The 25,471-nt window shown below is 34.3% G+C and overlaps 1 protein-coding gene across 3 annotated transcripts in view; it reads left to right on the top strand.

Annotated features, from left to right (window-relative positions):
* Positions 1-25,471, top strand: part of NECTIN3 (nectin cell adhesion molecule 3) — a 135,371-nt gene that overhangs the window by 67,851 nt on the left and 42,049 nt on the right. For 2 of the 3 annotated variants that reach the window (XM_034658089.1, XM_011222503.3), the window contains exons 6-7: positions 2,724-2,862; positions 5,045-5,129. In XM_034658089.1, coding sequence (XP_034513980.1) covers positions 2,724-2,862; positions 5,045-5,129 — 224 coding nt within the window. Of the gene's footprint in view, positions 1-2,723; positions 2,863-5,044; positions 5,130-7,731; positions 7,765-25,471 lie in introns of those variants that run through there. The other variant, XM_034658092.1, reaches the window with a different exon arrangement.

Below are 25,471 nucleotides of genomic sequence, written 5' to 3' on the forward strand. Positions count from 1 at the left end.
TTTCTGGGATCGAGCCCTGCATCAGGCTCCTCTACTAGGAGCCTGCTTCTTCCTCTCCCATTCCCCCTGCTTGTGTTCCCTCTCTGGCTGTCTCTCTGTCAAATAAATAAATAGAATCTTAAAAAAAAAAAAGTCTACACTCAGTCAACTCTCAGTTACAGAGTCCTAAAGCTAGGAATTGTAAGGCTAATGGGACAGAAGTAGATAAGTAGACCATAACTTAATGTTTAAAAATAGTGTCTATTTGGATTTAAGAATCACTTAAGGATATTAAAAATAGTATAGATTGGGAATTACTTTAGGTTATGAAAAGTCTGTGATTACGTTTTATTACAAGCCCTACCAAATTTAATATCTTTGCTAAGATTAACTGAAGGGTTTTCTTGGAGGTGTGTGGTTTGATGAAGAATGTATAATCTGTAGTATTCAAAGAGTTTTTCAAAAATAATTTTTGGAAGTATTATAAATATGGTATTTACTTTGTCCTTACCATCAAGATAACCCTCAAATTTGAATTCAGTATACTTGGGGGAAAATGATAGGGCTGTTTTTATCCTTCAGCAAAATCAAGATTTCTTTTAAAGGAAAACCTTTGGAATAACTAGTGTGGCATAAGTAGCATACTTGACCTGTTGGGATTTTTTTATTTGTGCCACTGACAATGTGTATGGCCTTGGTCACATAACCTCGGGCACATAAACTTAATAGGTTTCAATTGACCTATTGTTAAAGACCGAATGCAAAGCTATAATTTATATAATGGGAGAAGTGAGAGTGTAGAATAGAAATTATTACTAGGTTATTCCAAATATTTAAACATTTACAAGAGCAGAATAATATTTGACTGGCTTGGATTTCAGACCTTTCTTCGTGTGGTACATAATCAAATGGAGACAGTGGGGATTAGAGAAATGAGCAATAATGGGAAGATAAACTAGTCATGTATTAGCGAATAAGTAAGCTGGTTATATTGCTTAAAATAATTGTTTTATCTAAGGACACCTGGATGGCTCAGTTGGTTAAGCATCCTACTCTTGATCTCAACTCAGGTCTTGCTTTCACGGTCATGAGTTCAAGCCCCACATTGGGCTCCACGCTGTGGAGCCTACTTTAAAAAAAAAAAATTGTATATCTTACTATTTTTAGATTCTAATCAGTGTTTGAAAGGTTACTGAAATGGGTTACTTAACATTGGCGTAAGGTTCTTAGTGTAGATTGCGACTAATGACTCATTAACAAATTTAGGATTGATAGTTTGCTAAGGAAATTTTTATAATTGAGGAGAAAGTAAAACATTTTTTAAGCAATCTAAAGCACCTTGCAACTCACATTTTGATAGAAACAGAGTTGGAAAATACTTATAAATATGTATTTATATGGAAATACCTATGATGGTAAGTCAGTGAAACATATTTCAAAACTGATAGTGCTTTAATTTTCTTTAAATTTGCCATGTCTGGTTCCAGCAGTCATTGCAATTATTTAGAAGTTTATGTGAATGTCCATTTAAGTGAAAGCTGAGAGTTCTTTATTTCCAAGTAGGGGACCAAAAGGAGAGTCTAAGTTAGATATTGCAAAAACCATTTTCTAACAATGAGGGCATAAAGGTAAGGGCTTCTAGCCTACCCCAGCTAGCTTTATTTTACTCTTTGTTCTCTGCTACTAGTTGATTGAATGACCTTAGGCAGAATATTTAACTTTTAGAACTGCAGTATTTTCATTTATACAATATTATTTTAAACATCTTTCTTACTGGTTAGGAAGATAAAATTGTGTATATTGATGGTACTTGATAGTACTCAAAAAGTTTAATACTGCTGAAATTATCAAAATAATATTTATATGTAAGGATTGATTGTATTGTCATATCCATAATACTTACATATGAAAATATGTAGATAGAATAGTTTTAGTAAATTACCTTATTTGGTTGTTCATAAAGTAGAGTGACTTAATTTTTCTGGATAGTATAAAGTGATAATTGCTAAATATGTTTTTTAAATCCTTTCTTAAAATTTATGGTGCAGACTGCAAAAGAATTCGTATTTAGAAATTATGTAGTGTGTTTACAGCCAAGGGATAGAGATTTCCCATTTAACTTTGCAGTAAAGAAACTATCTTCAGTGTACTTTGTATTAAATGTTCATGAATTAAGGAAAATTATCTGCAACAAGTGCTGTTTTTATACCTCTATTTAAAAAACAAACAGTATGTGTCATTTTTTACTGTATTTATTCTGGGATATTTTTTATGTCTTTGGTCTATCCCTTCTTGAATCCCTTTGGTTTCCTTAATAGAATTTCTTTTATATTTTATTAGAATAAAAATGGTAAATGTATATATTGTTGGTTAATTCAGAGAATAATGAAAAAAATTGTTTTATGTTTTATAGTAAGAATTTAAAATAGTTTTCATCCTGTTCTCTATCGTTTCTCCTCCAGACATTCTTTGCCCATAGAAAATAGATTCACTTATTGATACCTGACTGGGTATATTATTTTCATAACTTGAAAAAAAGCAAAGCTGAAGTGCTGGGGTGACATCTTGCAAGGAAGAAGGGTGTTAGCGTAATCCTACAAAAAGTAATCAAATTTGGGGTTTTCTAAGCTTGCTTTTGGGTAACATACTTCAATCGGTCCTTGAACATTTTAGAAATTAGAGTATGCAAATTCAAGAACTTTTTAAAAAATTGTTTAAAAAGCCTAATTTTTATTGCTTTACAGATGTCCCATTTAAGCAGACCTCTTCTATAGCCGTAGCTGGAGCTGTAATTGGAGCTGTCCTTGCTCTTTTCATCATTGCTGTCTTTGTGACTGTCCTGCTGACTCCTCGAAAAAAGAGACCATCCTATCTTGACAAAGTGTAGGTAACTTTTATGCTTGTGTTCAATGTTTAGTATGAGTCAGTCTTTATCTTTACAGCTACTCATATGTAAAATGTCTGAGGGATGGGAGTAAAGATACTGTTAGGTCTTTGTGAGATGACCATGGTTTCATCAGAATGTACTGTTTTTTGGTAAATTAAGTGTTAAGGGGCTGTTGGAGACAAATATATTAATGCCTTTTTCACCTAAAAATATATTGGACATCTTTCCAAATGATAACGTAATGACACTTTATTTTGTCCTGCCTTCTGAGTAAAAATGCAGGTCTTTGATGAAGTGTGGTTGAAAGAGATTCAAAATATCTTAGAAGTTTAATTGCTTCTCCAGATTGTATATGCCAGTCTTATGTATGGATAGATCTTATTAACTTTCAACTGCCAAGAATTATCAAATACATTGAGTTTTAAAGCTTTTTTCCTTGAACAATTTTGGTTTTGGTTAAGTTACAAAATGTGCAACTTTTTTATTTAAAGAGAAAGCAATATTTTGGGCCTAGTCATTGAGCTAGAATGTTAAAGCATAAATTGCACTTTGCTGTAGAATCAAAAGACCAATGTCCCAGTTCACTGAATTCCATCAACAGCTTTGTTGCTTCATCTGTGAAATGTGAATAATATTTTTCCTATTTACCTTCCATGGTTGTGATGAGTAGAATAAGATGACGTTTATGAACTATGACGTTTTATACAAATGGCATTATTTCTTATGTAGTTATTAATATTTTTATATTAGGACATGGGGCTGTCTCTCAAAAAATGTATTTCTTCTGTCTTCATAAATGCTTTTATATGTCTCTGACTCTCTAATCTGGCACAGGTATAGCATAGATCTTTTTAGAGTAAAGACAACTGAGTGTTAGTCTCAGCTCTATCATGATCAAAATAGTGGTATGATCCTGAACAAGTCACATCACCTCCATGGGCCTCAGTTTTCTCACCCAAATGACTGATGGCACCTTGGAGCTATAAATTTGCTGTGATTTTCATTAGATGAAAGGAAATAATTACCTTTAAATAAGGACTGCAAAGTACCTTTTCAGTGCAATACCCGTAACACTGATTCTTTAATATTTATAGTTACAATATTTATGGTTACAGTAATCTTTATAGTTCTTTACTATTTCAAGAGAAGTATGTGGTTAACTTCATTTTAGTTTCCAAGTTATCTCAGGCTTTTCTATAATTTTAAAAACATCATTTACTAGTAGGCTAAATAATTATATCCATGTAACCATTTTATTTGTTGTTTGAATTCTGTTCATTTAAAATTTTTATTTCATGCCCACATTGAAAAGTTATTAGACCTCAGAGAATTTGTAATTACTTTGGCCTTTATAAATTTCATTCTTTTTATTTTTTAATATAGGTAACATTTTTGTTTGATTTAGTCTTCACATGTATTGAAAATTATTTATGAACTTCAAAAGTTTGAGAATATATAAAAAATTGTTCTTGAAAATGCAGAGAGCTGCAAAATATACTTAATTTTATTTTTATTATAACAACAATACTTAAACACATGAAAATATAGGCTTTTTAAAAGTTTATTAGGTTATTTTGGCAAAAATACACGTATTCCCTGAGAATGTAATGGCCCCTTTTTTTATTTCAGGTGACAAGATTTATAATTTCTTTAGATTGAAAAATCTTAATTTGCATGATGGATATTCTAGGAGTAACCGTGGATTTTGAAAATTAGTTTTGGAAGTATTTCCAAAATGCAGTATAATTTTTTTTCATTATCATTTTAAGATACAGTTTTTTAAATTACATTTATGACACTTTGCCTTCCATTGCACACATTTGACTATCTTTAAATGATGGTAGGCATAGTCAGATGGAAAAATGTGCAATACTGAAGTAAATTGGTTACGTACTAGGTTACTTAATAATTTTCAGAAAATGCTTCCATTTGAGTTACTTCTTTAAATGAATCAATTAGATTGGTTTTAAACATTGGAAGTTTAAAACCAGGTTTTTTCCCCCATCTGTGATAGGTTAGTGGAAATTTAAGGACTGAATTAAGCATGTACGCTAATATAAATATTAATGTGAGGAAAATATCCTCAAAACTTCAGAGAACCTCGATTGTTTTCCCCCTTCTTGTTTTGTTTTGTTTTGCTAAATGTTGCAATCACATTTATTAACCTTTTCAATGCAGGATCGACCTTCCGCCCACACATAAACCACCTCCCATGTATGAAGAACGATCCCCCCACTTGCCTCAAAAAGATCTTCTATATCAGGTATGTGTTCATGATTATACTTAAAATGAAGTAAAAATACTGAGCAATGTATATTGAGTATTATCTAGTCATCATACATTAAATGTTACATAATAGCACATAATCATTTCTCTGAAACACTTAAAGGATCAAATTTTGTCAACAAATTGGTAAGAAAAGATGTTATAGCCAGTGTGGATAGGACAAACCAACCCTGTATTAGGAGTAGAAATTTTTACTAAAAGCTTATGGCTCAGGGCGCCTGGGTGGCTCAGTTGGTTAAGTGTCTGCCTTCAGCTCAGGTCATGATCCCAGGGTCTTGGGAAGAGTCCTGCATGGGGCTCCCTGCTCAATGGGGAGTCTGCTTCTCCCTCTCCCTCTGCTTGTTGCTCCCTCTGTGCGTGCACGCGCGCTCTCTCTGTCAAATAAATAAATACTAAAAAATAAAATAAAAGCTTATGGCCAAAGACTTACTGTTAATACAGTTCTGCTGACATATAGATTCATTATAAAATTTGCATTTTTATATAAAATTAAAGAAAATTGCCTTTGGTAGGGTATGATGAAGAGCTTTTTCTCCTTGGAGTATGTATTTTTTGTTTCTTTTCAGTATACCCAAGGTCTAACTTTTAGCATTCCTTTATTTAGCAAGAGAAGGTTTATATTCTAGTTTAAAATTCTGGGTATGAATATTGGTCCCCATATTACATTTATGATAACTTTTAAATTTTCGTTTGGAATCACTTTATAATAATTCATGTGAAAGTCGATTAAATGCTTCTATCTCATGTTCTATACTTAAATTAATATGCTCTCCTTGGGAAAGTTGAATCCATCAGAATATTTGAATACTTTTACTCTTAGTGTGAGTAGTTTCAGTTTTGTTTTTTTCCTCTCACATGCATGTAACCTTTTGGGGCTCTAACCCTATATTGGGTTTTTTTGTTTTTGTTTTGTTTTTTTTTAACCTGTGGGAATATTCTATATTTTTCTTCGAAAATATGTTTCATATCTTCAGCTCAAATAAGGCAAATTATTTGCCCACCAATTAATTTAATTTGGTGGAAAAACTCCAAGGGAATATATGTGTTATGATATCGTCAGCTTCTGTATCTTAGTTGACCAGATAGTCTCCTCCTTGAGTATGGGGCAGGGAGGAGCATTCATTGCCTGGCATGCACAGTCATTGCCAGGGGTCACCGGCTCTGTTGTCTTACAGAAGCTGGTGTCTAAGGGGTGAAGACATGCCATCTTTTCAGACCCCTTGTTTTCACAGAAAAGAGTATAGCTTCACATCTCTGTTGGCAAATAAATGAACTTGACAAGTAGTGTGAAATGTCAACAAAATATTTAGCTAGAGCTGTTGTTAACTGCTGCAGAAAGAAAGCTGTCTTCCTCCCTCCACAAAGCTAGTAATTAATCGGAACATTTCTGGATTCAGTTTTGGGAATTTTCTTAGAATGTTGTTGGTAATTTTCTAGGACGACCCTAACTGCATATAATTTCCTTCCTGTCTGTAAAACCAATTGATGATATAACTTACTATTTGATATCTTCAAATTAAGTATTTATAAATCTTATGAATCAGAGAAAAGTTATTTGGTTTTGATCATCATGTGTCCTTGGTTTTAGTTTAAAAAATATGATTGCTATATATGTGTTTGCTACCAAATAAACACAAAGGAAAATTTTTCTTGCATGATTTGAGTTGACAGTGCTAGAAACTACAGGTTTTAGAATCTTTGGAGTTAGGGAGCGCTTCCTGGCTTTTGGAGGTGGGAGTTATGATGCATGTGATGCAATTACTCAGTTGTTGATAAGAGTAATTTGATTTGTAGTAAATTGCACACCCAAAAGCATAAACCTGGGTGAAAATGAAGAGCCATGTGGAAAAGTACTGGAAAGTTTAGAAAGAAAATTGATGGGAGAGCACCTGCAATGAGTAACAAACATTGGACTTTGGGAAACAGAGACCATTTAGTAACATTGTGACTTCTTCCTCATCTTGAAATTAAGTAGGCGAAAAGCTGACTGTTTCTGTCTTCTGGCTATAAAACTGGTTTTATAAAATATTGCTGGGGGTTAGCTATTTGGTGTCATTTTGCTTAAGAGAGTCAGAACTTGAGTTGGAGATGAAATAATTCCTAATTCTGTAAAGCTTTTAAGAATAAGGCTAGGGGTGCCTGGGTGGTTCAGTCATGTAAGCGCCTGACTCTTGATTTAAGCTCAGGTTATGATCTCAGGGTCGTGAAATCAAGCCCTGCTTCAGGCTCTGCTCTGGGCATGGAGCCTGCTTAAAATTCTCTCTCTCCCTGACCTGCCCCACCCCACCCCCCACCAGCTCACATGTGCACACTTGCTCATGCCGTCTCCCTCAAAAAAATAAGGCTAAAATCATTATCCATCAGGAAGATAATTTGTTACGATTTATGCATTATAATGTCATGTGTTAATTATATGGCTCTTTATGTTTTAGTTAATGTTGTGATCTCAACATGTAAAATACACAGAACTGTGTCTCGTTACCAAGAAATATGTAAGTGTGTCGTTACTATCTCATTAGTTTCGTGCAGTGCGAACAGGTTGTAATACTAAATGCTTTTGTAATGTTCCACCTCACTAGATAACCTGTCACCTTTAAAGTGATGTGGTAACTCCTGCTTGAAGTCATTAGCCCTTGGCCCTCCTAGGTAAGTAGGTCACTAAACCATGCTCCCAAATGCCTCCACGGCTTTGAGGAAGAGTCCCATTTTTCTACCCATCAGTGTTCTACCCTTGGGAAGCCACAGAAGGAAGCACTTCTCACTGCCTACATTTGTCCATCTCTCATCCCTGAGAAGTTTTCTTCTCAATGTACATTAGGAGAATGAGGCCTGGTATTGTGCAGAGGCAGTTTCCTAGAGTGGGAACTATCCACCATACTGCAGAGAAGGTGCATGGAGGCATGCATAAGTATGAGGGAAAAAGAAAGGAATGTCTTGCCCGAAGGCAAAGATTAATTAAGAAATACCACCAGCTTGTCATGCATTAGGTAATAATCCTACAAAAGTTGAGTCTTCATTTAGGAAATAAATATTAACTAACAACATTAAAATGTATTTTACCTTTTTGTTATGTTGTATTAACATTATATAGGTAATCCACAAGTATATTCTTGAAACAAAAAAAATCAGAAACTACAGAAATTTATAGTTAACCGTGAAAGTCCCTTTTCATTACTCCATCACTCCTTCTTCAGCGATCACCATGTTACGAATTTATTCTCTCACACTTTTTTCCATGAATTTACTTCCATGCGTGTATCATCCATATTTACATCTACAAATATTTTTTTAACACAAATGTGATCATAGAATACCTGTTGTTCTAGAAATTGCTTTCCCACTCTATTATAGACCAGTATTTTTCAGTGGCCAGTGTTGCTTACAGTTTTAGTGGGTTTCTTTATCTCATTCTGCTTCAAATCTAGCATGAAATACCGGAACACTGATATAAATTGTCTTTGTATTAAAATTTTGGACAACAATTTGCATTCTATGAATAACGCTGTATTTTAGCCTTATAGTGGGAGAGTTGTATTCTCTGATGTGAAAAAAATATTTTCGAAATCTAAAATGATCAAGGGATCATTTTCAGGAAAAATACACATAACAAATACAGTTTGATTTCTCATATGGAAAAAATCTGGATGTAAATGTAAATCTTTTAGAATACTCTGGTTCAGCCTAAAATAGCATTTATTTTTAGAAAATTAGGTCTAGTAGATTGCATGAAATAGATACTGTTACTTCACTTTCCTGAGGACCATAGTGGGAATTTCAGTCAAGCAGTAATACTATAGGGAGTGTGGCTCTTGAAGTTATTTGCACAATGCTGACGTATTATTAAAAGCTTTCTAATCTCTTGAAATATCATGAGATTTTTTTTTTCCTCCTCGGTAACCACATTTGCAGAAGTAACAATATGTCAGTTGATTTTTGGTATTTTTAAAAATTTTTAGCAACCTTGAAAATGTTTTATGAACAGTATTTCAAGTGTTGGAATATACAGATCAGTTTTCATGATTTCCAGCACTTGTTTTATATATATAAATATGTGTATGTGTGTATTAATATTCTGTGTAATTAGATGGGGTATATGCATGAAGTGCTTGTGTGACTGAATTCCAAGCTGAACTTAGCTGCCTTTTTTGTGGAACACCATTTTTACTTAAAATAATGACTAACAAACTATGCCATTCAGGCTTGAGTAATTTTGCCGACATGTTCTCACAGATCAATGAACTGAACCTGTCACTCAAGACAAATAACTGACAGTATTTGTTGCCAGTGAAAAAATTTGAGGTTCCAAGTAAAAATTATAATTTCTATGAAACCTGTATCTGCAATCATGGGATTGACATTGGTGGGGAAATTAGTGAATTTTTTTTTTATATTGAATAATGAAAAGTAGCAATGTTTAGAATATCTGCATAACTTAGTGAGCCAGTGATTGCCAAATGACTAATAATGTATGCTGTTATAATCATGCATGGGTAAAATATCCATTCAAAGTACAAGATAAATATATGGATTTTCATGTAAGAGAGTATGAAAAGTTCATTGATAATGTTTTCAGATGGCAACTAGCAATTAATCCTAAGAAACTTCCACTTGTTAAGTTTTGGTATAGTAGCAAAGAATTTTCTCAGTTGTCTGAAAGCAGTATTAAAGTATCTCTCCCTTTTCTATCAATGTATCTGTGTGAGGCCATTTTTTCTTCACGTATTCCAACCAACCTGTTGCAACAGATCGAATGCTATAGCAGATAATGAAAATCAAGCTTGCTTGTTTTGACTCGGATATTAAAAGGATTTGCAAAAATGTAAAAAAATAATAAAATGCCACTCTTTTTGCTAATCCTTATTTTGGAAAATATGGTTATTTTTTCATGTAAAAGATGTTATTTGTATCATATTATCCTTTTATATGAATTAAAATTTTTTTAAATTTCTTAGTTTTAATGTTTAATATGATAAATATAGGTAGGTACTGCCCATGTAAATGAAAGTACTTTGGGTTCTCAAAATTTTAAAGTATAAAGAGATCCAGATGCCCCATTTCTGAGAACTTCTGCTGTAGACCTTAAGCGGTATGACGGCAAGGATCATATCTCCCTTGCTTAGTTCTGTAGTCTCAGTGCACAACACTTTGCTTGGCACATTGTAGTTACCTAACAAAAAATTTTTCAGTTCAAAAGTGAAAAAAAGAATCATACCCCTCTTTATGTTCTTTTCAAGTCTGTGATGATGTTTACATTGTTTATTCTAGAATATCCCTGTGTCAGATACACAACTATGTTTCAGTATATTTAATGTCTGTATATGTAATATCAGTGTCAAGTATCAGTATATCATGTATGAAAAAGAAGAGAGGGAACCAAGAGACCGTATAGCAATATTCTGAAATATTAACAATGATTATGTATTAGACTTCTCTGTGAATATTGTTTTGTGTTATATTTTTCTGTAGTTTCTAATTTTTCTACAGTGCTTTTTCTCCCCTCTGTCAGTGACCTTTTAGTATAAGAAAATAGAGGTCAATTGAAAACCTGAATTACTGGACCAGAATATTGTTATCAGTCATACTGACTATGGCAATACTTCAGCAGAATTCACTATCTGGGAAAATTAAGATCCTCCCCCAATAATTCACTATGGTATATTACATTCTTCAGTAAATTTTTTATAAATGCTTATGGCAGAGTGTTGTAAAGGAAGAGTGTTTCTACATATTTTTTTGAGTAGATGTCTCCCTTCCATCTCCATTCCTATTTACACTATGCCCAGCACCTCCTACAGAAAGTCAATTATCTAAGCATAGAAAGGAAACAGTATACACCCATTTTATTTTTTCTTATATAAAATGTAACTGTATGTACTGTTAAATATTTTGCCATTCCTCCGAAGATATACTGGAGATCTTTTTTATTTGGATGCAGAGCATTCTCATTCTTAATGTCTATAGAAGATTCTAATGTACATATATTACATAGTTTATAATGTCAAAATATTTTAATAAACCAATAATGGCTGCAGTGAATAGCTTTATATCTATGGTATTTTGCTTCTATGCAAGTATAATCTTCAGTGTAAATTTTTAGATTTGCTCTTGCTGTATCAAATAGTAAATGTGTTTACACTTTTGATAGATCCTGTCAAATTGTCCTCTATAAATATTGTACTATTTTGCACTCCGATGAGTAATGCTTGAAAGTGCCTATTTCTCCACATCCTTACTAACAGCGTATGTGTCCCACCTGATTATTGGTAATCTGATAGGTAAGAAATTACGTGTGTGTGTATAAAATTGTAGTTTTACAATCTCGTTAGTAGTGAGTTTTAGCATCTTTTCAAGTGTTTAATAGGCCATTTTTTCCTGCAAGTTCTCATTCTTGTGTGTGCTTATTTATTGGACAAAATTACAACCATTTAAACATTGAATAAGTAGATAATATAGCTTCTTTCTTTTAATTCCAGTGTGAATAGTATATACGTTGTTTCTTGGTATCCAAATTTGTGGCACAGAAAGTTTAGTAAGATAAATCTTATATTTCCGTTGACATCATAAAATACGATCAAAAATGAAATGCTGTTATGATTGGGCTCAAATGTTAGCGAACTGTGTGGTTTTGGAAACAAGATGGTCCCACTCATTAGCAGGTTCTAGAGTTGGAGATATGCCTGTCTTCCAGGTGTCTTAATTGTTACCAGTCATGCTGTGTTTCATTCTTGAACCTGTCCACCTACTACTACTGTATAGCTTTATACATTTGCATTATTTCCTCATCTTTTGGACACATCACTGCCGTTTTCCAATAATAATAATATTTTTTAGATAAGCTGCTTTTGTTAATTATCATCAGTGGTCTGGTTTTCTCCCAGGATCTGAATATTTAACATCTATCCAGCTACAACCAGTAGTTAACAGGCTTTGGGGTCAGGGAGAAGGGAGGGAGAAAGATGACAGAAGAATTAATATTTTTCATCCAAATTAGAGGAAACTTTGTGACTAAATGGATAATTTTCAAGTAAATGAGTACTGAGTATTTCTAGCATGGTTTTGCCCTCGAGTGGCAAAAAAGTTTGCATCTTGGGTATCGCCTCCGATTAATAGGTAGTGGCAATTATTGAGACAAGTAGTCAGAAATTGTAGGGCCTTGTTCTGGTCTGGGGAGGGTGGGAAGTTTTGTGATCAATAAAGCTTGGATGAAATAATTTAGAAACTAATAATATTGAAATGATATATTCAAATGAAATATAGATGCAACATTTGAAGTATAAAGGATTGATATCTTTACTAAAAGCTCTTACTAATCAATCTTATAAATGAGAAAAAAATAAACCTACTTTATAAGGTTTTATAGGGATTAATAAATTACCATAGGTTACATCCTTAGGAAATAGAACCTTGAACCTTAGAACATGCCTGACACATAGTACTATGTGTTTGCTTTTATTTATTATTAAAAAGGAAACTATATAATTCTTTAAAAAAATATTAAAGAGATTAAGCAGTGAAATTATTTCAGAAGAATAAAACTGATAGCACTTTGCCTCATGAGAACTCAGTGTATATTTCCTTTGAAATTGTTGATACTTTTATTATAAATTTTGTAGCGCTTAAAATGAAATTAAAAGGTATGGTGTCTACATTTTCTGATTCATAGTTCTATTTTATTCTTTCTCCATCATTCATGTATCAAACCATTATTCCTTGAGTACTTCTTATGTGCCAGTACTGGGAATACATAGTTAATAAGACAGATGAAGAAAAATTACTCTTTCTGGAGCTTACATTTTAGTGATGAATAGATAAATGCCTATGCTGACATCTTTTTTCCTTTTTTGAAAAGAACTTTATTAACTTTATAATTGGTATACAACAGATTGCATATATTTAAAGCGTGCATATGATAGGTTTTACATACAATACACAAGCACAGTACACAAGTATAGACATGAACATATACACACACTGCGAAAACATCACCACAGTCAAGAAAATGCATGTATCTGTCATTTTCAAAAGTTTCCTGATGCCCCTTTGTAATCTTCTCCCCTCCTCATTCCCCTGCTCCCTTTCCATATCCCCAGGGACCCAACCACTGGATCTACTTTCTGTCTCTTTATATTAATTTACATGTTCTCAAATTTTAATATAGTAGATTCATATAACATGTTCTTTTTTGGTGTCACTTCTTTCACTCCACATGATGGTTTTGATTTTTGATTCCTTCATGCGGTGTTGATCAGTAGTTTATTCCTTTTATAGATAGATATACCGTGCAGATCTACTACATTTTATTTTTATTTAGCTATTGATGGACTTTTGCACTGGTTCCATTTTTTGACTCTTGTAAGCAATGCTGCTATGAACATTTGTGTATAAGTTTTTGTGTAAACATATGTTTCATTTCTCTTGGGTAAACATTTAGTTTTGGATAGATGGATCATATGGTCAGTGCAACTAAAAAGGTGTAACTTTTTATGAAAATGCCAAGTTGTTATCCTAAGCGACTTTACCATTTATGTTCCCACCAGCAATGTATGAGTTGCTCTGTGCCCTTACCACCTTTGCTATGGTGAGACTTTTAAAACCTCACGTCCTAGTAGGTGTGTGCTTGTACTTCATTATGATTTTGATTTGTATGTTTTCCCTAGCTACTCATACGTGGAACTTTTTTTTTTTACTTGCTGATTTGTCGTCATCCATTTAACTTCTTTGGTGAAGTGTCTATTCATACATTTGCTCATTTTTTATTGGATTCTTTTCTTATTGTTGAATCTTGAAAGTTCTTTGTTATGGACTGCATGTTTGTGTCCCCCCAAAACCTGTATGTTGAAATCTTAACCCCCAGGGTGATGATATTCGGAGGTGGGGCCTTTGGGAGGTTTTAGGTAATGAGGGTGGAGCCCTCATGACAGGACTGGTGCCCTCATAAGAAGAAACAGGGGAGAACTTACTTCTTTCTCTGCTCTCTGATGTGTGAGGATCAAAGAAAATAGCCATCTGCAAACCAGGAAGAGGGACTCCGCCAAGAACCAAAATCTTAGCCTTTGGAACTGTGAAATAAAAGTTCTTTAAATCACTTAGTACATGGTAATTTGTTATAGCAGCCCAAGTGGAATAAAACATTTTGGATACTAGTCTTTTGTCAGATATGTGACTTGGAAATATTTTCTGCCATTCTCTTGCTTGTCATTCTCTTAACTGATTTTTTGAAGAGCAAAAGTTCTTAATTTTGATGAAAATATATGATGACAGTGTGATACCATGCTTTCTCTCTGCAGTGGGGTAGAGGAGGTAATACCTATTTTCGTTAATTGTTATGATACATTATTTTCTTTATTTTTCCTGTATAAACTTCATCACCAATTAGGAAATTTATTTAACTAAAGACAGTAGTTTTCCTTGGTCACTAGTGTTCCTTCAGCATCTGGTATCTTCAGGAGACGTACACAGTTATGAGTAATTCTCACCTCATCTGAGCAAATGAAAATTAGGAAGACTTGGCTCCTCTAACAGTGTATCATGGCCCATAGCACCTAAGGAGCCACTGTCTTTATATATGTCCTATTCATTTCTGTATTAAACAGTAATTATCACAGAAAAGATGCTTGATAAAAATTTTAAAATAGGACGTAAGTAAATGGTCCGTGAAGGAAAAAATGTTCTAGAGTCATGTTGTTAACTTATTTTTAGTAGAATCAAATGGAATCTAACAATATTATTATAATTACGAAGGTTGAGATTGAGTTATTTTGACCTGCTATAAATTGTAGAAATACTCTAAGAAAATTTATTTTGGACTTATTGTATACATATAAACCACCACTGATCTGGGAAACCTGGAGTGATGATTCCTAAGTGATAAAGATTCTGAGTTTAATTGCATTTCAGTATTTTTAATGGTAGTACCAGCATCAGTGCATTGATTATGTGATTTTTTTCAAAGAAGTTGAAAACTCTGACCTCCATTCCCATTGCAGTCTGTTTCTGATTTGTAGCTGAACTGCCTGAGTGCGTTAGGACTGTATTAAAAAAAAAAACAAAAACAACCCCCCCAAACTGAGATATGCAGTAGCACCCTCAGAACTATTTCTCCTACTGATTGAATTACTTTATGCAGTTTAAGTGATCAAAAATAATTGGCTTCATTCTAGTCACCAATACTCAATACCAAAAAATAAGTAAATAAATAAAAAGATGATTAAAATAAAAGAATTAAAATGTTGGCCTTTTAAGATATTCTGAGCAATCCAGAGAGGAGAACATCTAATTCACACCTTTTCTTAAAACTTTGTAGTATAATTCCACTTGGTTCTATGTTATGAACATATCATCTTCTTTCTTCCTTTCAAAGCCTTAGCATTGAGTTTTAAGAACTAATTCATTATAAAAATTGCATACTCACTATTCTTAAATATGTATATTTGTGGTTCTCCCATTTTTCTTTCTGCTCTTTTGAATTGAAAACCATGACTACTATTGCCTTAGTAACCTTTCTTGAGATCCAATAAATTACTCTGTACAGAGGCTAGTCAATAATTGTTGAGTTGCAGTGATAGTAAAATTGTTTATGCCATAATCAGAATTTCCCAAGCTACCTGGGATAATTCCAGGAATTTTGTGGGAACAGGGAAAATACCAGAATTTATATACAGTGTTACCTCATCCTTCTGCCTGTGTAACACCTAGAAAATTTATTTATTTATTTATTTATTTATTTAAATTTTTTTTTTTTAAAGATTTTATTTATTTGACAGAGACAGCCAGCCAGAGAGGGAACACAGCAGGGGGAGTGGGAGAGGAAGAAGCGGGCTCCCAGCGGAGGAGCCTGATGTGGGACTCCATCCCAGAACACTGGGATCACGCCCTGAGCCGAAGGCAGGCGCTTAACGACTGCGCCACCCAGGCGCCCCTAGAAAATTTATTTTAAACAGTTTGGAAATTTTATAGCCAGTCTATTCTTGTTTTAGAGCAAGATATGTAGCAAGATCTCAATCCATAATATCATTTCCAAAGAATTATCACTATTAAGTCATAATAACTCTAAATGAACCTCAACTGTTTAATGTTACCACCAAAATACCACCTCATAAACCATGTTAACGTCTGAAGCATCAACTCAGATGTAATGCTCAACTTTGGGGAAACAAACTTTAAATGGCTCAACACTGCTTGGAACTCAGGTAGAAAGGTATTATCCTAACCATTAATTTACTTAAATTGTGTTTTTTTGCTTGGTTTATAAAGAATTAAATTTAGACTATTCATACTTGAGGTAAAATCAGAACATGAAATCTTGAGTGGTTTATTTGAGACCTGTGTTAAATTCATACTGCCATCAGGGAACTATAAGTCTTAATTAGGGGTGACTCTAGATTGACTCATGAGTACGTAGAAGTAAAAGAACTATTGGAGTTAAATGCATTAAGCTGAGGACAGTGAAATTTCCTCCCAAATTTTAGAGGACCCAGTAGTTGTCTTTATATAAAAGGTCATGATTTCCTTTATGGGAAGTGATTCCTTTTTTTTAAGCTTGTATTTATTTATGAGAGAGAGAGAGGGAGCACACATGGTTTGGGGGAGAGGGGTGGAGGGACAGGGAAGAGACTCCCTGCTGAGCAGGGAGCTCCAGGCAGGGCTGGATCCCAGGACTCTGGGATCATGACCTGAGGTGAAGGTAGAGGCTTGACCTCCTGAGCCACTCAGGTGCCCTGGAAGTGATTCCTCTTTAAGTAGAGAAGTTTGGACAGAGAACTGAGTTCTTTTAAATGTTCAGAACAAAGCAACTAAATTGTTTTCAGAGAATAGACTTTTGCATTATTTGTGAATTAAATTTTACATGGACATTATCAATCTAATTTTACTTTGAATTTGACTACTTAGTCTTGGTTTTAGTCCTGGACAATTGTTTTTTGTTTGTTTGTTTCCCTGAAGTTCTTTTGACAAGTTACAAACAAGAAATGGGTAAAGGCTCCATATGGACTTTTGAGAGAATAATGTAAATAATACATTATTTAAGTTAAATGTGGCTCCTATGTCTAAACTTAAAGTGTTCATTCATTCCTTCAGTGAATTATGGTAAGCATTGCTGAGTGACTTTGTCCCCTTTTTTTAGACTCTTCCTTTAAAGTAGATTCAGTTATGGAGTCCTTGGTTAAATCAAGCTGACTTAAATGAAGGTTGTTTTAGGTAGCTCCCTTCATATTGTGCAATGCCAGTGGGGTCTTGATGCCCACCACAGTGATTGATTTCCCAGCAGAGAATAGTAATAGAGATTAATAATAGAAATTAATTTGCTAATATCTGTTACTACCTGTTGACGTGAAAATACAATGGGGAGACTCTCTCAGACTATTATTATCAAAACTCTCCTAGGTATTGGCATAGCAATCTTTCATCCCAGCATTTCCAGGAAGGTCTTAATTTCACATATTTGTGCCCTAATGTTAGTATGTACATAAGTGCACCTACCCCTATTTTGAGACTGTTGTTTGTGTGAGAGATCTCCCTAGTACATCTGACTTCTGTTATTCTCATGCCTTTACCCTAGTTCTTTAATAGCCTCCTTCTCCGTTTCTGATTGTTAAAATTCAAAGTGCTTTCTTCCCATAGTCAAAATGGCTCTCACATCTCAGCCTCCTCTAAAAAATCTTCCTAAGGTGATAAGAAGAATATTTAACTTAGAATAAAATGTACCAGTGTGAACTACGGTGAAAGTACTTTTATTGCGATATTCACTTTCCAAAGTGTAATTGGAGACAGTAATCTTATTTGGAGAACTCAAAGAAATGGAGGGTAACCTAGGGTTCTGATTTTGTGATTTGCTATGAATTATATCATTTATTTAATATTTTTGTTTCATAAAATGGTGGAGTAACTAGGGAGCAAGAATTCTGTGCCCTCAAATGTCCTTGTAGCTGGAGTAGGAATCAAATCGACATGAGACAGATTAACAGGAGAAAATAAAATTTAATAGTGTATGTACAGGGCATCCCCACAAACATGGAAGTTCCAAAGATAGGCAAAGTGAGATATATGTCATTCTAAACTAAGGAGAAAGGGAGTAGGGGTCTGCGACTTAAAAGGAAGCAATGCAATTTACAGGAAAATGAAAAAGTTAATGTTTGGTAAACAAATATTTGTCCTGCCATATAAATGGGTTACTCAGATAAAATTTATCCCTTATTCTGGAAAGACTACAATTTAGATTCTTCTGTCTAGTTAAGGGAGGGTCAGATGTTTCTCTTGAGCCCACAGGGTCTTAAAACCCTTCAGTTCAAAATAATTCACATGCCAAAGTGACCCATCTCGGGGCAGCCTACCCTCAGCCCCTACACTAGAAAACAGCATAAGATATTTTTAGGAAAAAACAGAACGTGGATAATTTGTCACTTTGTTTAAAACCAGTTCATTTCATGACAGATTTACTGAATACTTAACATACTTTTTTTTAAAGATTCATTTATTTTAGAGAACACACACGGGGTGGAGGAGGGGCAAAGGGAGCTGGAGAGAGAGAACCTCAAGCAGACTCCCCCTGAGCCTGGAGCCTGATGGTGGGCTCCACGCAGGGCTCAGTCTCATGACCCTGAGATCATGACCTGAGCGGAAATCAAGAAGACGTTCAACCAACTGAGCCACATAGGCACCCCCTGAATACTTAACATGCATTTGATTGTTTTTGAATCTATTCAGATATCTTAGATAGAATGAACATTTTCATTAGAATAAAAATTCATGTTTGAAACCTCTTAAATTTGAAGAAAGCATGCTTGAATGAACTAATTTAAATGTTTATCTAAAGTTCATTGGTTTAAAAAAAACTTAATAATAAAACACAGGCCCCAATTTTAAAAAAAATGCTGCAAGTTAGAAATCAGTTAGAAATACTAAATTAAATTCAAGATGCTTGTTTTAGAAGTCTTTAAAATGCCCAAAATTAAGAAATTTAAAAAAATCTAATAGATGGGAAAACATCCAAAAGGTATGGATGTTTGGGGTGGTCAGGACCACAGTTTATCCTTGAGTGAGTTAACCTTAGTCATTTGACCTAGAGCCACTAAACTATTCTGTTTTCTTACATGATTATAAGAATCTTTCACCCGGTCTGTCTTGGCAACTTGTTAGATAACTTTCCATAGTTACAAGCTACCATAGTGCAAATTTCCTATTCCTAGGCCTGATAGTAAACAGGACTACCACTTTCTTTCCCCAGAGCCATGTTTTCACCACTGGTCTGGTGGTGAAGATTGGTTGTGGCATGATTACAAATTTCAGTTTATTTTGTTGATTACTTTGGCACATATTTTCAGCCAAGATGTTTATTCCCTCAGTTTTATGTACAGAAATATGTGCAGGGCAAGCAGTTAGCCTATTGTTGACTCCATGTTTTTGTTTTTGTTATTAAATATATTGCTTGCTATTTGAATATCGGATTCTAAGAAGAAAGAAGCCTCAAAGTAGCATATGTTTCCTTGGACGTGTGAATTAAAAGTTTAATCTTACATTTCAAAGTAAACAGCATTTTATTATTGAGTAATTAATAAGACGTTGTTGGGAGGGATGGGGAACTTATCTGGAGTGGCACTTTAGTTTGAATCATTGATGCCTTACAAATATTTTTTTTGTAAAAATCATTGTGGCCTATTAAAATATTTTCCATATTTACAAACAACTCCCATTCTGTATCTTTGTGCGCTGATTACTAGCAAATGCATGTATAACACAGGGTCATTCCTTATGATGAATTCTTTATGTCTATTTCTTATTTTTTGAGACCCAGCTTGAGTTTGTTAAGAAGGAAAAATTTTTCTTTACCCTTCACGGTTCTTCTAACTGGACTAAGAATTAAATTGACTTGAGATCTATTAACAGAAAATCAAATTTAACTTTGTATGTACCAGGGATCCATGCAAACATGAAATTACAAAGACAGGTAACATGAGGTATGTGTCATTCTCAACTGAGGAGAAGCGGGAGGGGTCTGGGACTTCAAAGGGAAGAAAAGCAATTCACAGGAAGATGAAAAAGAGTAAATGTATGGTAAACAAATATTTGTTGGGCCACTTAGAAACAGTGGGACATAGAGGACTTTGATCACAGAGGCCTTGCTAGGTTCCTCCCTATCTACCTACGCAGTTCCTATTATGATGTAGTTATCTTCCATATCTATGGTGATAGCTATCTTCCTATCTAAATTCTTTTAGGCAGCTGGAGGGGAGGGGAAGGCAAAAGTTTTCTTCCTGAGTCTTTTGGGCCTTGATAGTTTTCAGTTTAAAATAATCTGCATGACAAAATGGCACATTTTGGGGCAGCTTGTTCTTGGTCGCAAGTTCACTTAGCATTTCTATGATTACATAGTTGCTTTTCTGTTTTTTTCCACAGAGCTAAACTCCCTGATTATTTCCTATTGTTCAACTGATTTCGGGAGTGTAGTTTTTCTTTGTAGTTTTAGACAACAACTAGGATCAGAAGGTGATAGGAACGTAGATTGAATACTTACTGGAAAGAAGACCTTTCCAATAAGAAGGTCTATCTGATAATGGGGCTGATACTCAAGAAGTCACATGTATTTCCTAACTGGCCTTGTTTAAAGGACTCAGCTGTTGTCCTTTGTTATATATTATAGGAGTCATTTCTGCATTGGAAATCAAGTTTAATTTTAAGGCCCCTCCTCGTTCTTCCTCTTGATTCTTTCTTCCCCTAAGAAAATAATGTAGGTGGTAGATTAAAAAGTAACACTGGAGTTACTGGGGACCAGTCTAATACATAGATATCTTCATGTGATTCTGAGAGTATATATAAATATATGTGTGTAGTTGGTATAATATATTATATATATATATACTCTCTCTCTATATATATATATATACTCTCTCTCTCTCTCTCTCTCTCTCTCTCTCTCTATATATATATATATATATTTGATTAGTTAGCTAGTAGGTTACTAAAAGTACTTTAGAGGTAGCCGACTCTATTCTCTACATGCTTTCATTGAGTTTAATTTCAAGGTCTTCTGGCATTTCCAGACATTATTGAGTCTTTATGAAGACATTATTGAGTCTTTATGAAAAGCAGTTTGATGTAAGCAAAAATTACTTTAAAATACTTTTTGCCTTTTCCTTTTAAAGAAGAAAAAGATTTTCTTCTGTAAATGCAAATTATACATTGTTTTATGGTTGGTTTACAATTATAACTGACTGCTCACATAGATACTAAAGCTTTTAATGATATCTTTACAGCAGCTTTAACTACAATGAAAATTAGATGAAATGTAAAACTTGCTAACTGCAGAGTATTTCATACACATAAGTAACTTTAGAAGAATGAGAATTGTTAAAGGTCTTTAAAAGGAAATACTTAGCTTTATAATGATTCCTACTTTAAATTCATTGGCACTTACAAAAGGTAATAATCTCAATTTCAGGTGTTTGGCGGGCAGTAATTATTTAGGCTATCAAGCCTGTTTATTAAAAGAGATGCCATGTAAATGTATTTGTTTGAAACATTTTAAATGCTTCATTACTGATGTATATGTTCCCATGGAAACCACAAATATCCCTTTAGAAAAATGAAGTAAAATAGCAGCTTTACTTTTAAGTAGAACCTGAGAAATTGCAGGCTGTATTCAAGGAAAGGTAGCTACAAAGTTGAATATGTTACTGTGGTTCTATACCGCTGAGCTAGGAACTGCTTGTAAAGCCATGTAAGCATACGTGCATGTGCACACACACATACCAAACATGCTAATACATACGAGAACAGAAAAACATGCAGTGTAAAAGAATAAAAAGTGATGAATTCGACCTCATTAAAGTTAAAAATGTTTGATCTTCTAAAGATACCATTAAGAAGACAAAGGGAAACCACAGATTGGGGGAAAATATTTGCAACTCATAGATCAGACAAAGGAATTGTATCCAGAATAAATAAAGAAGTTTTACGATTCAATAATAGGAAGACAATAACTCAATTAAAAAAGAAAATGGCCAGAAGAGTTGTATAAACTTTTCATCAAAGAAGATATGCTAATGGCCAATTAACACAGGAAAAGAAGCTTGACATCATAAGTACTCAGAGAAATACAGATAAAACCACAGTGAAATGTCACTGCACTCCCATTGGATTGGCTTAAGTTAAAAACACTGTACTAAATGTTGACATAATAATAATTCCTGCTTATGTCTACTTTCGTATTTATATAAAAGCAATTTATGCTTAAATTATTTTCCATTTTTATTCTTCTAGTTAATTTTCATTATTTTCTGTTCTTACAGTACTATATTACTACATGTGATTAGATGTCCAAACACCAAAACCTGTCTCAGAGAATATTCCCTCACCCCCATCCCCATTAAAATTATTATAAAAAGGATTTATAATGAATATGTGAAATGTTCTTGGCTCCACAAGAAGTGACTCGTTTATATTTTAAGGCCTCTATAACTGAGTAATCCTGTGCTTGATGGTAGGTTTTGTGGTTTTTTTTTTCCCCATAATGAACTGTCTATGACCCACATGGTACTTCCTTGAAAAACAAAACAAACAAACAAACAAAATGGATAATGTGACATTATGGGTCCCCTAAGTTGCCAAGGAAGAGAGTTGTTCAGGTGGCATAAGGCAAATCTGAGTCGTTGCTGTGGAGCTGAATTGTCATTTGAGGTTTCATAGCCTGGACTCCCACCCAAGACAAAATTTCCTTCAGCAATATCTAAGAAGGTAGTCATAAGCCTCAACTTAAAACACTTGCATTAGTAATTTCACTACCTCACAAGGTACTGGATTTCATTTTTGATAGCTAAAATTGCTAGAAAATTAACAAATCTAGCCTCTTTTCAGCTTACTGAGTCCTGATTCTGATTTCTGTAATTCTTAAAACTCCTTTCAGCATTTAAAGGTGCATCTATTAAGAACATATTTCTTTTAATCCAGATGCTTTTCATATGTACCTGAAATGTTTACAACAACCCTTCCAGGAATTGTTTTATAGTTTTTCCAATACTTCTAGCTCTCTGACTTGCTCTGACTATTCTCTCCAACCAACTGGAGTGTGTCCCAGTATCTTTCACTGTTTCTTTTAGGATATAGTTTATCTTCCCTCCCTGGTCTCCTCTGAGAAAATTCTAGTTTAATATTTCTCATGAAATATGTTCTCTGGAACAAAATGCAATATTCCAGGAAGGCAAGTATCAAGTGAATTTAGATTATAATCTCTTTGTCTTACCCCTCTACATTGGTTAAAATGGTTTGCTTCCAGTCGTGTGTGTATTAGTGTGTTTGACAGCCGGCAATAACGGATTGTTTTGTTAATCCAGACATCTTTCTTGCAGTTATATTGATTTTCTTAACCCAATTATTTTTCTGTTAAGTTTAACCTTTATTCTAGATCAAACTATCACAAATGTTTTAACTGATAGAGTCAAAATTCAGAAATTTTGGTTCTTTAATATCCTGAGCTGATGTGAGAAGTAGGTTAGCCAAAGTAATAGGACTCAAAATAAATAAAAGGAGATGACCTAGTTGGATTATCAAAATCCAGTATTGTAACATTCATGCCACCATATCGGAAGACAGTCTCCTGCTATTTTCCTTATGGGTCACATCAACCTTTTTTTATGTGATTTTTTTTTAATATTTTATTTATTTATTTGACAGAGATAGAGACAGCTAGCGAGAGAGGGAACACAAGCAGGGGGAGTGGGAGAAGAAGAAGCAGGCTCATAGCAGAGGAGCCTGATGTGGGGCTCGAACCCATAACGCTGGGATCACGCCCTGAGCCGAAGGCAGACGCTTAACGTTACACTGTGCCACCCAGGCGCCCCTATGTGATTTTTTTTTTTTTTTACCATAAATAGTTTATACTGTGTAGATTTTTCAGATAGTGGGCCCATATTTTCTGATTTAATTTTTTTTTTCTAATTAAGACATTGAAACTCAAAGAAAAACATTAAATTGGGACATAGAGAGGAGCAACTGTTGAGAACAGAGGTAGAGAAAGAATGAACGTATCTCTAGTAGTCTTGAAAGTGAGAATGCCTGGGGGTGTGGAGTAAAAGTGGGGTGGGAGAACTGTAAAATACGTATGAACTCCACATTGGCAGCAGTATCCACCGTCACTTCGGCTTACAGAGAAGAGCCACCACAGGACTCTTCAGGGATGCCAGGGCTCCCCTCGTGAACGCTGCAGACATGGGTCAAGAAACATTCTCAGGATGCTCCTGGAGGGTACAGTTGAGGGTGGTTAAAACAGGACTTACGTGATACGTCTACTTTAGTATCTGGTCTCCTTAAGCGTGTAGATACTTTCCTCTTTGGTATCCTGAGGAAATTTAGAATTGCACCTTCATTTAATGTAGTCTACCTTTGGGCCTAGATTTCAGTCATCTAACTGAACTCTTAGAGCTACTACTGGCCACTCATTAATACACTGAATCAAGAATCTTGACATAGTACATCTGTATGAACAAGTTTTGTTTAATTCATTATATTCCATCCACCTGATCTAAAACCCTTAAGATCTATTTCCATGTAGGTTTCTCGGGTTTTTGTCTCTATAAACTGTCAAAATCTTGCAATTTGGGAGACGGGGTACACTTTGCAGTTTACCAAACTAGGATAAATTGATGTAGAATATTAATTTCTTTAATAAAAAATAACATCTCTCTCTGTCATATGCAGCTTAAAGAAAACTTAGTAGGTACTTAGAGTATTCTGTCTAGAAATCTCCTTAGGTAAATATGCCATTTCATTATATATGTAATTTTTTCCATATCATCACAGGCAACGATGCTGCTAAACTTTATCCCACTATATGGTAGGATTCCCTTTCCTTCAGCTTCAGTAGCATCCATAAAAACCATAGAAACCATAAAAATCCCAGAAGAGAGCGTAGGAAGTAATTTCTCGGACTTCCGCCATAGCAGCATTTTTCTAGATATGTCTCCTGAGGCAAGGGAAACAAAAGCAAAAACTATTAGGACTATATCAATATAAAAAGCTTCTGCACAGCAAAGGAAACAGTCAAAAAAACCTAAAAGACAACCTACTGAATGGGAGATATTTCCAAATGACAAATCTGACAAAGGGTTAGTATCCAAAATATATAAAGAACTTGTACAACTCAACACCCAAAAAAGAAAGAGGCCATTGTTTTATTCAGTGACAAAAGCTGTTGGGGTCCTCTTCAGAGCAGGTCACTGAGAACCGTGGTTGCTCCTGCTGTGTTAAATGCAAGGCATTGCCCTAAGTGCTTGATACGTATTAACTCCTGTGGCCCTCATAACAAGCCGGTGAGGCACATGCTAGGATTAC

Source organism: Ailuropoda melanoleuca, chromosome 1, assembly GCF_002007445.2.
Source record: "Ailuropoda melanoleuca isolate Jingjing chromosome 1, ASM200744v2, whole genome shotgun sequence".
Taxonomy (NCBI): Eukaryota; Metazoa; Chordata; class Mammalia; order Carnivora; family Ursidae; genus Ailuropoda; species Ailuropoda melanoleuca.